General features: G+C 38.1%; 1 protein-coding gene across 3 annotated transcripts in view; it reads right to left on the reverse strand.

Annotated features, from left to right (window-relative positions):
- Positions 1-13,192, reverse strand: part of ERI1 (exoribonuclease 1) — a 49,124-nt gene that overhangs the window by 17,581 nt on the left and 18,351 nt on the right. For 2 of the 3 annotated variants that reach the window (XM_049866867.1, XM_049866866.1), the window contains exons 4-6: positions 11,120-11,203; positions 9,434-9,543; positions 7,718-7,832 (exon numbers count right to left, since the gene is read on the reverse strand). In XM_049866867.1, the coding sequence (XP_049722824.1) occupies positions 7,718-7,832; positions 9,434-9,543; positions 11,120-11,203 (309 nt within the window). Of the gene's footprint in view, positions 1-482; positions 606-7,717; positions 7,833-9,433; positions 9,544-11,119; positions 11,204-13,192 lie in introns of all 3 variants that reach the window. The other variant, XR_007514995.1, reaches the window with a different exon arrangement.

A 13,192-nucleotide genomic window follows, 5' to 3' on the forward strand; every position in this document is an offset into this window, starting at 1 on the left:
CTAAGCTGCAAGATAAGTCCCAGGGAAAAACAAGACACCTAAAATTAACCCTAACAGCTAAATCAAGTTAAGCAAAGGACAATACTCTTGGCCAAATGAAGCAAATAGCTCAAACGTTCGGAGTTTTAAAAAATGATCTTAAGGCTTTTAGCTGAAAATAAAAATAGATGGAATCCTCAAACATCTACAGCTTTTATGGAATTATGTAATTTAACAAACCGTTAACTAAAGAGAATGCCTTGTTCTGGACATCACAGTTCAAGATTACCTTTTGAATCCAAGCTAGTTCTCTTGCATGGTGTTCTTCTACAATGTATTACTTTACTTCACTGACGTTAGACAAAAACTCTGAAAAACAGCCTTTTTGGATGACTAAAGATAATGAAACTTTCAGGATGGCTGTGAACTCTCAATCAGTGAGAAGGTGCACTGGGGACAGCTAATGCAGACTGATGCAGTATGGTATTTTTCAACTTAAATACCTGCTCCGTCTGCTTGAGCCCATTGTAGCAACTGCATCAATCCATCTTGTTGAGGGTCTTCGTCTTTTTCAATGTCCCTCTACTTTATCAAGCATGATGTTCTTCTCCAGGGACTGCTCCTTCCTGAAAACATGCCCAAAGTATGTGAGAAGAAGTCTTGCCATCCTTGCTTCTAAGGAGCATTCTGGCTGTACTTCTCCCAAGACAGGTTTGTTCATTCTTCGACAGTCCACGCTATACTCTATTTTTTGCGAACACCATAATTCAAAGGCGTTGATTCTTCAGCCTTCCTTATTTATTGTCCAGTTTCTGCATGCATATGAGGCGACTGAAAATATGGCTTGGGTCAGGCGCACCTTAGTCCTCAAAGTGACACCTTTGCTTTTTGACACTTTAAAGAGGTCTTTTGCAGTAAATTTACCCAATGCATTACATTGTTTGGCTTCTTGACTGCTGCAAAGGACCTCTTTAAAGTGTTGAAGGGCAAAGATGTCACCTTGAAGACTAAAGTACGCCTGACCCAAGCCATGGTATTTTCAATTGCATCATATGCATGTGAAAGCTGGACAATGAATAAGGAAGACTGAAGAAGAATCGACACCTTTGAAATGTAGTGTTGGCGAAAAATATTGAATATACCATGGACTGCCAAAAGAACGAACAAATCTGTCTTGGAAGAAGTACAACCAGAATGCTCCTTAGAAGCAAGGATGACGAGAATGCATCTTACATACTTTGGACATGGTGTCAGGAAGGATCAGTCCCTGGAGAAGGACATCATGCTTGGCAGAGTTCAGGGTCAGCGGAAAAGAGGAAGACCCTCAACGAGGTGGACTGACACAGCGGCTCCAACAATGAGCTCAAGCATAACAACGATTGTAAGGATGGCTCAGGACTGGGCAGTGTTTCGTTCTGTTGTGCACAGGGTCGCTATGAGTCGGAACCAACTTGATGGCACCTAACAACAACAACAAGCTTCCATGGAAGCTGATCGTGGATCCAAGTAAAACGAAATCCCTGACAACTTCAATCTTTCCTCCATTTATCATGATGTTGCTTATTGGTCCAGTTGTGAGGATTTTTGTTTTATGTTGAGTTGTAATCCATACTAAAAGCTGTAGTCTTTGATCTTCATCAGTAAGTGCTTCAAGTCCTCTTCGCCTTCAGCAAGCAATGTTGTGTTATCTGCATACTGCAGGTTGTTAAAAAGTCTTCTTCCAGCCCTGATCCCCCATTCTTCATATAGTCCTGCTTCTTGGATTAGTTGTTCAGCATACAGACGAAGTATGATGAAAGGATACAACTCTGACGCACACCCTTCCTGACTTTAAACCATACAGTATCGCCTTGTTTTGTTTGAACAACTGTCTCTTGGTTGTGCATGAACACAATTAAGTGCTCTGGGATTCCCATTCTTCGAAATGTTATCAATAACTTATTACAATCCACATAGTTGAATGCCTTGCATAGTCAATAAAACACAGGCAAACATCTTTCTGGTATTGTCTGTTTTCAGTCAGGCTTCAGCTGAAATCAGCAATGATACCCCTCGTTCCCTGTCCTCTTCTGAATCCGGCTTGCATTTCTGGCAGTCCCCTGTTGATGTACTGCTCCAACTGTTTTAGAATTATCTGTAGCAAAATTTCTACTTGCATGTGATATTAACGACTTAAGTACTGGGCACTACTATGCCTTTCTTTCTGAACTGGGAATAAGAGATACCACTACCCAAAAGATAAAATGAAATAAACTTCTTAGTCCAGAGAGCAAAAACGAAAATGTATACCAATGTAAAATTCTCAAATTGCCTTTTGTATTAGTATTCTCTTAGATATAAAGAGTATCACAAAGCTAGTGTACACTGGCTTCACTGAAACTGTTCAGACAAGGGAAAAAAACAATACACACACATCGCCGTTGTGGTCGGGTGCTGGCAAGTCAATTTCAAGTCACAGCGACTGTATGTGACAGAGTAGAACTGCCCCCTAGGGTCTCCTAGGCTGAATTCTCTATGTGAGCTGACTGCCAGGTCTTTTCTCCCGAGGAGCCACTGGTGGGTTCAAAGAGCCAACCTTTCAGTTTGGCAGCCAAGTGCTTAACCACTGCGCCACCATACACACACACACAAATATGCATGACATACACACACGTGTATGTGTAGACGACAACCTGACAACCTGTGCTAGGACACCACTTCATCATGCTATGTACAATATATCGAGGCCAAGACTGCATTAGGTATAGCACTCCCTATCTGGTGTTCATCTGGAATATTCTTACGCCGTAACCAATTACCTTTGTTTACCCAATTACAACTACAGGTTCACAATCTTCTGAACAATATAGTATGGTGAGTCAGAGGACATGGATTCTGCTTGGTGTCAGTCCCGCTCTTGCTAGCTGTGTGACCTTTGGCAAATCAATGTTCTACATGAAGGGGACAAGGGACCTCTTTGTACTCTTTTTACAACATTCTGTGATTCTGTTACTTCAAAATAAGTTAAAAAAAAAATAAACCTCAATGGGCAGGTTAATAGTTCATTAAACAGAGTAAAAGAAATAATGAATGGGAAGAGCGATCAGAAAAAAATTATCAAGATGACATTACAGAAAGAAAACATAGAAAAGAGGTTAAAAGGTATGGGTGATACAGAAAGAAATTCGACCACACATTTAACTAGGAGGATAGGAAAGACTATGATAGAGACAACATTTGAAGAGGCAATGGCTCAGAAGTTTCCAGAAATTATTAAAAAAAAAAAAAAAAAATCCACAGATTCAAGAAGCACCAAAAAAAAACCCAAACCCACTGCTGTTGAGTCAATTCCAGCTCACAACACACCCTTCCCAAATGCCTTGCTCTACCAGATATCAAGACTTATGAAACTAGTAAGTAATACAGTATGGTATTGGCTCAAGGAGAACTTTAGAGACACACATATCTGGAGAGTTGCAATATAAAGCAGATGTTTCCTCAAAAGACCAGACTTATTGGTCTCACAGAGACTGGAGAAACCCTGAGAGTATGGCCCCTGGACACCCTTTTTACAAGGTTCATCTTTCAGCCAAAGATTAGACAGGCCCATCAAACAAAAAGAGACTAAATGGGCACACCAGCTTAGGGGCAAGGACGAGAAGGCAGGAGGAGACAGGAAAGCTGGTAACGGGAATCCAAGGTCAAGAAGAGGAAGTGTTGACATGCCAACGGGTTGGCAACCCATGTTACAACACAGTATGTATATTAATTGTTTAATGAAAAACTAATTTTCCTCTGTAAATCTTCATTTAAAGTACAATAAAAAAAGGAAAAAACATTTATCGTAAGAATGATCTTTTCAGTGATTGACTGGCCATCTGGATATAGAAGAAATTGAACTCTTACTTCAAACACATACAAAAAAAAATCAGCTCAGTTAGATTAACAACCTAAATGTGAAAAGGAACGCTATAAAGCTTTAGAAGATAAAAAAAGAAAATACCTATATGATCTTGAGGTAAGAAAGCATTTAAGACACAAAAGCACTGACCATAAATGGCAAGAGTAAAATCCAACTGTATTAAAACAAGGACTTCTTTCATCAAATGGAAACCCTGGTGGCGTAGCGGTTAAGGGCTATGGCCGCTAACCAAAGGGTCAGCAGTTCAAATCCACCAGGCGCTCCTTGGAAACTCTATGGGGCAGTTCTACTCTGTCCTATAGGGTCACCATGAGTCAGAATCGACTCGATGGCACTGGGTTTTGGTCTGGGTTTCATCAAAAGGCACCACAAGAACCTTATAGAAAAACAAGAGAAATGAGAGAAATGAAAAGATAGTGAAAGATGCTTCCACTGGGCAAAGATGGAATGAAAACATATCAAGTCAGTTTAAATAAGGAACAAAAAGTAATGGGACCCACTAGATTATGCCAGTGAACAACTCCTAATTTTGACTGCTTATTAGTAAAAGCAAAGAATCACTTATCCTGCCTTTCCTATTACCATCATGTAATTAAATACTAGATGAGGGAAAGTTTTCTTTTTAGAAATATTCTAGCTATTAAGTAGAGAATGACAGAATTAGAATGCCAGATTTTACAACCTCTAACACATTAATGGATATATCTAACATGTTATATGTATAATATATATAATGGATATATCTAATACATTAATGGATAGTCGCTGGTCATCAGTGGCTACTGATTCACTAGGAGGGTCAACCAGAAATTGCCACCTCCTGATGCATGGCTGCTCAACTGGAGTTACACGAAATCTATAAGATGTTGCTAGAAGTTTAACAGGACACAGTAGGACCAGGTTCATTTGGTTGGGTCCACTCTCAGTGTCTGAATGATGAGGTAACCAAAAAAAACCAAACCCAGTGCTGTCAAGTTGATTCCGACTCATAGCAACCCTATAGAACAGAGTAGAACTGCCCCATAGAATTTCCAAGGAGCGCCTGGTGGATTCAAACTGCTGACCCTTTGGTTAGCGGCCGTAGCACTTAACCACTACGCTACCAGGGTTTCCGAATGATGAGATAAGTCATTGATAATTGATGAGTGCTGTATCACATGGAGGGGATCTCTCTCTCTCCAAAATTACCCTCCATTAGCTCTGATGGTGCAGTGGTTAAGAGCTACGGCTGCTAACCTAATGGTCGTTCAAATCTACCAGCCGCTCCTTGGAAACCCAATGGACAGTTCTACTCTGTCATATAGGGTCATTATGAGTTGGAATCAACTCAACAGCAATGGTTTTTTTTTGTTTTGTTTTAGAACCTCTTCTTGGAGCCCTGCTGGTGTGATGGTTAAGAGCTTGGCTGCTAACCAAAAGGTCGGCGGTTCGAATCCACTAGCTGTTCCTTGGAAACCCTATGGGACAGTTCTCCTCTGTCCTATAGGGTCACTATGAGTCAGAATAGAGTCGATGGTAATGGGTTTTTGGTTTGGTATTCTGAAGTTTTAATTTTTGTGATTTTCACATTTAGTTATATATTCTGCCCTTCTGCTTTTAAAAACAGCTCTATTGCTATAATTCACGTCATACAATTTAGCCATTTAAAGGGATCAACTCAACGGTTTTTGGTATATTCACAGGGTTGTATGACCATCACAACCTAATTTTAGAACATTTTTATCCCCCCTAAAAGAAACTCCACGCTCATTAGGAATCACTCCCCATTTCTTCCCTACCCCACTTAACTCCCAGCCCTGAGCAATGGCTAATCTACCTTCTGTCTCTACAGACCTGCCTATTCTAGACATTTCATATAAACAGAATCATGTAACACATGATTTTTCAAGACTGGCTTCTTTCACTCAGCATAATGTTTTCAAGGGTCATTCATATTAAAACACAAATCAACATTTCTTTTTAGTGCTAAATACTATTCCATTGTATGGATACACCTAGTTTTATTCATCCATTCATCAGGCGATGGACATTTGCTTTGGGTCCTCTCTTTGGCTGCTGTGAATAATGCTGCTACGAACACTCACGTCCATCCCAAATGGGCATGCAAAGGGTGAACAAACAAATGTGGAGAATTCGTACCATGGGAGTCTACACAGCAAGGAAAGGAATGAACTACGTCTACCCACACAACACAAAGCTTAAATGCAATTTTAAAGGAAAAAAAAAAGGCAAAATAAATGATACATACAGTATGATGCTATTTATATTAAGTTCAAAAACAGGCAAAACTAAACTGTATGGTTTAGAATATACATATAAATATTAAAGCTATAAAGAAAAAGAAGGAAGTAATTGCCATGGAAGTATGAATTATGGTTAGCTCCAGGAAAAAGAAGGGGGTTAAGTTGGGTGGTAGTTATAACGGTATTACTTTAAAACAATTTATTAAACTCTCCCTCCTTTTTTGTGACTGTTTCTCATTTTTAAAAAATGTTATTCAAAACAAAACAAAAAAGTCACAAAAGAAAAAAAAAAACCCACAAAACATGTTTTTAAGGAAAAGCACCGTTTTCTATGAAACTTCTTTAGGATATGCTTCACCAAAAAGAGGTAGAAAAGGGAAAAAGAAGATGATACAGGATCTAACCATGATAGACAAGCAAAGGAAATCCCATAGGGAGATAACTTTAGAAGGAGCGTGAAAAACAAATAGTTGAGATCAGAACAGGATTAAAGGCTCCAGGAAGGAAGTCTACAAGAACAAAAGGAAAAAGAGAAAAGAAAAACCGACTACCTGAGTGTTTGGAGTACAGAGAAATGATTTATAGACTAACTGGAGATGAATGAAACCAGCCAACAAAGGAGCCAATGATGAAATCTGAGGACAAGTTGTCAATGCTCTGCACAGTCCAGGAATGTGAACACCGAACAGTGAGTTGACTAGGAAGCTAAGGTAACTGTATTAGAGAGACACAGGGAGGGAAGCACATGCAGGAGTGGAGGCTCAAGACAGTTAAATCTTCATCTTCCAGTGTAGGAACTCAACAGGTATCTGAAACCTAAAATTTAAGAAATGGTATCACCATGCAATTTAGGACTATCCAGGTAAATATAAAGAAGCCTTGGTGGCACAAACAGTTAAGTGCTTGGCTGCTGACCGAAAAGGTTCATGCTACAAACTCACCCAGCTGCTGCTCAGGAAAAGGACCTGGTGACCTGCTTCCATGAAGATTACAGCCATGAAAACCCAGGGCAGTTCTATTCTCTCATTTGGGGTCGTTATGAGATGGAATCAACTCAAACACATACAACAAGGTAAATATGATTAAAAGGAATAAGTTAAAAAAAAAAAAAAAAGGTTGAAAGCATTTGCCTCAGGAGACCAGGAACCAGCACTGGTAAGGGCTGTGGTGGAAGACTGCCATTCGTTATAAGCTGTGCAGTGTTATCCGAAAAATTCAACATATAGTATGTGTAATGTAAATTAATTTTAAATGAATTTTTAAAAAAGCAAAGCCAATTCTAAAATAAAAAGTTTATTTGTTCCAGAAGTAATCCACACACTGAGTAACTCTATAATTAGGAACACTTGTCACTGAAGGTCACAGTCACACAGTTAACCCATTTAAATACAGGTAACAGGTTGAATGAGAAAAACGGGCTTACCTTTCTAAGCCAATCTGAACATAACTAATCAGGAATCTGAAAAGCAGCTACTGATCAGACATCCTATTTCTCTGAAAATCTGCACCTGGTAAATCATAACTTAATGTGCATGCAAAATAGAGCAAATTTACCATTCAGGGCAGCACGACCGACAGATTGCAGGAGGTTTACCTTGTAGAAGTTTCCATATGACTTTCGAATGTTGATCCACCTTTTAGCAAAAGGAGGGTATCTGAGCCTGCTAAGCTGGCACTGAATGTTCAGGAACTTATTCATATCCCACGAACTTGTAAATCAAAAACAGGAAAAAAACGGATAAAACAAATGCTAGGCTATTTTTACCAATAATTATATTAAGTCATTCTATTTGTTTTGAATTTTCACCTGTCAGCTTTCTTTCTCATATTCACACACAGTGCTTGCAAAATTTACCTCTCATTCTCCAAAAAACTCATTAAAAAATAAACTTTGAAAAGTCAAAGAAAACTAGAAGTTGGGCATATTAGATTTTTCTCAAACTAATTCATATTAGGCTCATCTTGATTGTTTCTCCGGTTCTGATTACCTGTGGAGGCCTCTATCTTGTCAAGTATTTTTTCATAATTCTAAAATAGCCTTTGCTACGTGTCCTTTCAATGCCAGGCTTATCGTATTAGGAGTTCTCTGAGCATATGCGTTGAAATAAAACAAAGCAAAACAAGAACCTTGAAAGAGACAGAAGTAGCTGGTACCGAGAGGCTAATGCAATCTGTTCTATAGCACACGCTTCTACGACACCAACCGACTTAGGTGATGAACTAGAATACTGGCTGTATACCGTGGACACTGTGTGGTTCAGACACGGTTTTTCCTATGCAAAGGCGTAAGGAATAATGCCGGTGGAGATTATAACCTTCAGCAGGAAAGAAAAAAGCCCTCAAGTCAGCTGCTATACTGGTATCGGGAGTATTTTCAATTGGATTTTAAGAGAATACCTAGGTGATTATTTCAGCTTTAGAGTATAATTTGTCCATAGCTTGAAACAGAAGTTGTCTAGGACTTTCTTCAACCCTAATGGCAAACAATGTCTACAATCCTTATTTCAATCTTTCTGATCTTTTCATTTAGCATTTCGTGTAGCACGTGTTTACGGAACAGATGTCAAGTTCAGCGCTACAGTAAGAACTATGGAGTATTATCAAGACCAAAAGTCCATACTCTGAAAGGGTTTGTAAAAATAAATCTTATATACAGAAAGTTTAGATCTTAAAATATAGATCAGCTGCCAATATGAATGGCACTTATCACAGTGGCTGTTAAGATTTTAGGGGGAAAAAAGATCAAGGTGATTTATATAATGTCTGGGGTGAAAAAACAAGGTGGGTTTTAAATAATGATTAAGTAGTTGAAGGAAAAAACCTTTCAGTAGAGAGGAAAGCATGAAAAAGTACAGAGAAAAGATAAACCATGGTAAAATAATGGTCAGCCTGACTGGAGTAAAAAAATAATGGGAGATGGATTAGGCTAAACAGGTAGGGTGGGATTGGACAAAGAGAACCTTGAAAGCCAGGCTGAAGAGTCTGGACCTTTTTTTTTTTTTTTAAGCAAGGAAGTACCATGATAAAGACAGTTTTAGTAAATTCATTTTAACATATTAACATTAATCTTTCTCTAATCTTCCAGTGCTGGATTAGACCGTAATCACTGCTTTCCCCCATCTCTTGTATCCCTGGGATTCAGAATTTAAGTAGGAATAAGAATGTGAAAGGAAAAATTCTGCCTCCTATGGAGTGACCCTAGGACTTTTAGCAAGTAATATTCTTGGTTGTTATTCTAAAAGTTAAATGAAGAAGGACACCTTAGCTCTTAAAAGACAGATAAAAAAATAACAAGTTTCTAAATACTTACCCATCTGTTAATATGGAATATTTATATTTTGTTCCTAATTCCTTCAATTTCATCCAGTCTGTTACTTTTTTTAGTACCTGAGGGAAGGTATCAGCTCTGTCTACCTGATCCTGAGGATATAAAAGTAAAATATATAAAAATCTGGGACACTACACATAGTCCTACAAAATACTCATACGTACATTGGAAGGAAGGGGGCAATGAAGAAAGTATAATCTATAATGTTTTAAACTCTTCATGATTTCCTTGGTTTAGATCCACCTTAAGTTTCATTTTTAAGATAATTATTTATGGTTAAATACTAAGGGCTGCTTTCAATTGTTGTATGTAACCCTTCTGAAACTCATCCCAAGTGGTTCTCCGTTTTCAGGCCTCAACCTCATGGCTTACTGATTCTCCAGAAAGTGGAGAAAATCTCTTCTCAGCTGTAAGCCATCGCTCCCTGAAGTGGTCTCCCCATCTTGAATCACATACCCTTTCCACCCCATACTACACACCGCTGCCAAATTGATCTTCCTAAAATGTAAATCACATTACTCTCACACTTAAAATCCTTCCAATACTCCCCCAAGGCTTCCGGGATAAAGACACATAAGACCCTTCATGGTCTGGCTTGCCTTTGCGTACTTCTCTATTTTTGACTTTTTTACTATCACATACACATTTGAGCTATCCTAAATTACCTACAGTTCTGCCATTTCACATCTGAAATGCCCAGCCATTCTTCTCTGCCTACCTACCTATCATTACTCAGCCCACGTTCACCAACTGAAGAAGCTTTTCTCAGGACACCTGTCCATTCCCTTTATCTCCTACAGAAGCCCTTTTTACACATGTCCATAATAACAAGATAAAACACTAATTTGTCAGTCCTCCTAACAATTCTGCAATCACTGGTTTATCCTGTCTGTCCTTCTGACTTCCAGATTACAGGTGTGCTAAGGACAGAGACTGACTTGACTATTTTTACCCCAGTGCCTACCATAAGGAGCCCCGGTGGTACAGTGGTTAAGCACTTGACTGTTAACCAAATGGTCAGCAGTTCAAACCACTAGCTGCTCTATGGGAGAAAGATGTAGCAGTCTGCCTCCATAAACACTAAAGCCTTGGAAACCCTATGCAACAGTTCTACCCTGTCCTACAGGGTCACTAGGAGTCGGAATCCACTCAACAGCGACAGGTTTTTTGGTGGTAGATACTACAGCAGGCACTCAAGTATTTGTTGAACAAATGAATAAATAAAAGAACTAGATACATAAACAAGGGGCCTACCACATCAGAATACATATATTCTCTGATTCAAAAAATCAGAGACCTAAAAAAGATTAAGCTACATATAGTCAAGTTGTAAAATGATAAACATTTTAAAACGACATCTAAAATTTCTGCACGTTATCGCTTACTTTACTAACGCTCACTACCTTCAGATTCATCCTCCCAAACCCGTTGCCATCGAGTTGATTCCAACTCATAGCGACCCTAACACAACTGAGAACAATTTTTACAAGATGGGAAGTCTGCTCTTGCATTTTCTTTTGAACATTACAATATGAAAGATCTCTGCCAAGCAAGGAGAGTATTGTATTAAATTACTGACAACAATAATAATGTTTAAAAACTATCTACCAAGTAAATCCCCAATTTCAAAATTTACAAATTCTAGGAAAAAGAACAGAGAATTATAACCTGAGTAATTCCAGTAAGGTTGATGCAGAAATCAGAAAGTTGTGTGTTAATCTCTGGCCTCACATACTGTTGAAATGTATCTTCCTACAAAGGAAAGATAACAAATTAAGCATTTTACATGCCTTAAGATACATGACACATGACAAATTCAGTCACACGAGGCTATAATTTCACAGGTACTTACTGCATAGAACTTTGATTCCAAGATTTAACAATTTAAGGATAATTCTCCACCCCCAAAGCACTCTTTTTAATAATTCTTGAATTAAAAGTGTTTTGTTTCATAGTTTTAAAAATTTTATGATAAAACAAATTTCTGAAAGAAAGTCTTCAAAATTTAGATAAGCATTTTTCCTGAGGAGCAAAATGATCATATTTTTGTGAATAACATTTTAAAACTGTAAAATCTAATAATATAACTTCTACGTCAAGGCACTAAAAGCTTTTTTTAAATAATAAATTTGAAGAAATGCCAATCTTCAGTTATAAAAGTTAATTAGCTCCAGATTACTGCTCTTTCATTTATGTCTCGATTATACTCATCTTTATATGAAGAGTCTATTGAACTGAATTTTGAACAGTCAAAATCTGACTGTATGTTGTGTAATTGTGTAAATGTCAGTAGCATAACTGTATTTTGTGGTAATTTTTAACCACTTCAAAAAACTTGGACGCTTGCCTTCTTAATTAATCCTCACAGCAACTGTGAACTACATAAGGTCAGTACTACCATCATCATCAGGCTCAGAACACAAATCAGTGTTTTTCCTCCAGTCCAATACTGCCATCCTGAACCAGAACATACTCAGTTATCTTTTTTTTAAATTAAGGACAATTTCAAAGCCTAAAGATAAACAACAATGGTCAATCCTAAGTAGATATGGAGAAAAAGCCAAAGAATATTCTCTGTGGCAAAAGATGAAAAGATTAAGAAAAGCAAATGTTTATACTTCTGAAGCCTAAATTCTTTATACATATCATTCCATTAGGCTGGCTAACTGTGAATGGATACTAACAATTACAAAGGAGCAAAACCACAGAAGAGCAAACAACAATATTTGACCTTCAAAGGTTAGATGCTCTTTACTTACCAGATATAATGCAAAGCAAAAAAAAAATCCACTTAAATTTTCTAAAGTTTATATCCTTTTAAGTGTCAATATTTTGTTTTACAATTCTAAATGAAAATCTTGCAAAAATATATTGTAACCTTCCTTACCATTCATGCAGCTAATATTAACTAAATATAACATCAATAAAATTTTACTCAGTATTTAATACTCTTAACAGAATGAAGCTCCAAAGAACTATTCATTCATTGATCAAATATCTAATAATCACTTACATAAATTACACAGTAAGTTAAAATAAGGGCTATTGAAAAAAAAAAAAAGAGTAGAGCAGGCAAGGAGAATCGGAAACATTGTGTGTTTAAGCTACAACATTAAATAGGATGGAGCCCTAGTGGCTCAGTGGTTAAGAGCCCAGCTGCTAACCAAAAAGGTCAACAGTTTGAATCCACCAGCCACTCCATGGAAACTCTATGAAGCAGTTCTATTCTGTCCTATAAGGTAGCTATCGACTCGATGGCAATGGGTATTAAATAGGATAATCAGGAAGGTTTCACTGAGGTGAGATTTAAGGAAGGGTTGGGAGGGAGGGAAGGAAGGAGAGAATTAGCCAGCAGGTTGTCTGGGGAAGAGAGCTAGAGTTAAACTTTAAGGGTGGGGGTAAGGGAATATGCCTGGCATTTCTGAGAAACAGAAAGGAGGCCACCATGGCTGGAGTTGTATACTGAATAATCAGAAAAAGGAGAGGAGACAACCAGAGAAGTAATAAGAGGCCTAATCATATAAGGAATAATGCAGGGTTTTGAACAGAGAAGTGAAATGTTCTGTCTTATATTTTAAAAGCATTACCCTGGCTACTACGCTGAAAAGTAGTTGTAGGGCGGGGGCAAGGATAGCAACACAGAGACAGGTTCCATGGTGACTGCAGTAATTCCAGACAAGAAACGAGTGGGGCCCGCACTAGTGTCACAGAAGTGTGTGAAGTAGCTGGGTTCTGTGTGTA

Source organism: Elephas maximus, chromosome 22 (assembly GCF_024166365.1).
Source record: "Elephas maximus indicus isolate mEleMax1 chromosome 22, mEleMax1 primary haplotype, whole genome shotgun sequence".
NCBI classification, from domain to species: domain Eukaryota; kingdom Metazoa; phylum Chordata; class Mammalia; order Proboscidea; family Elephantidae; genus Elephas; species Elephas maximus.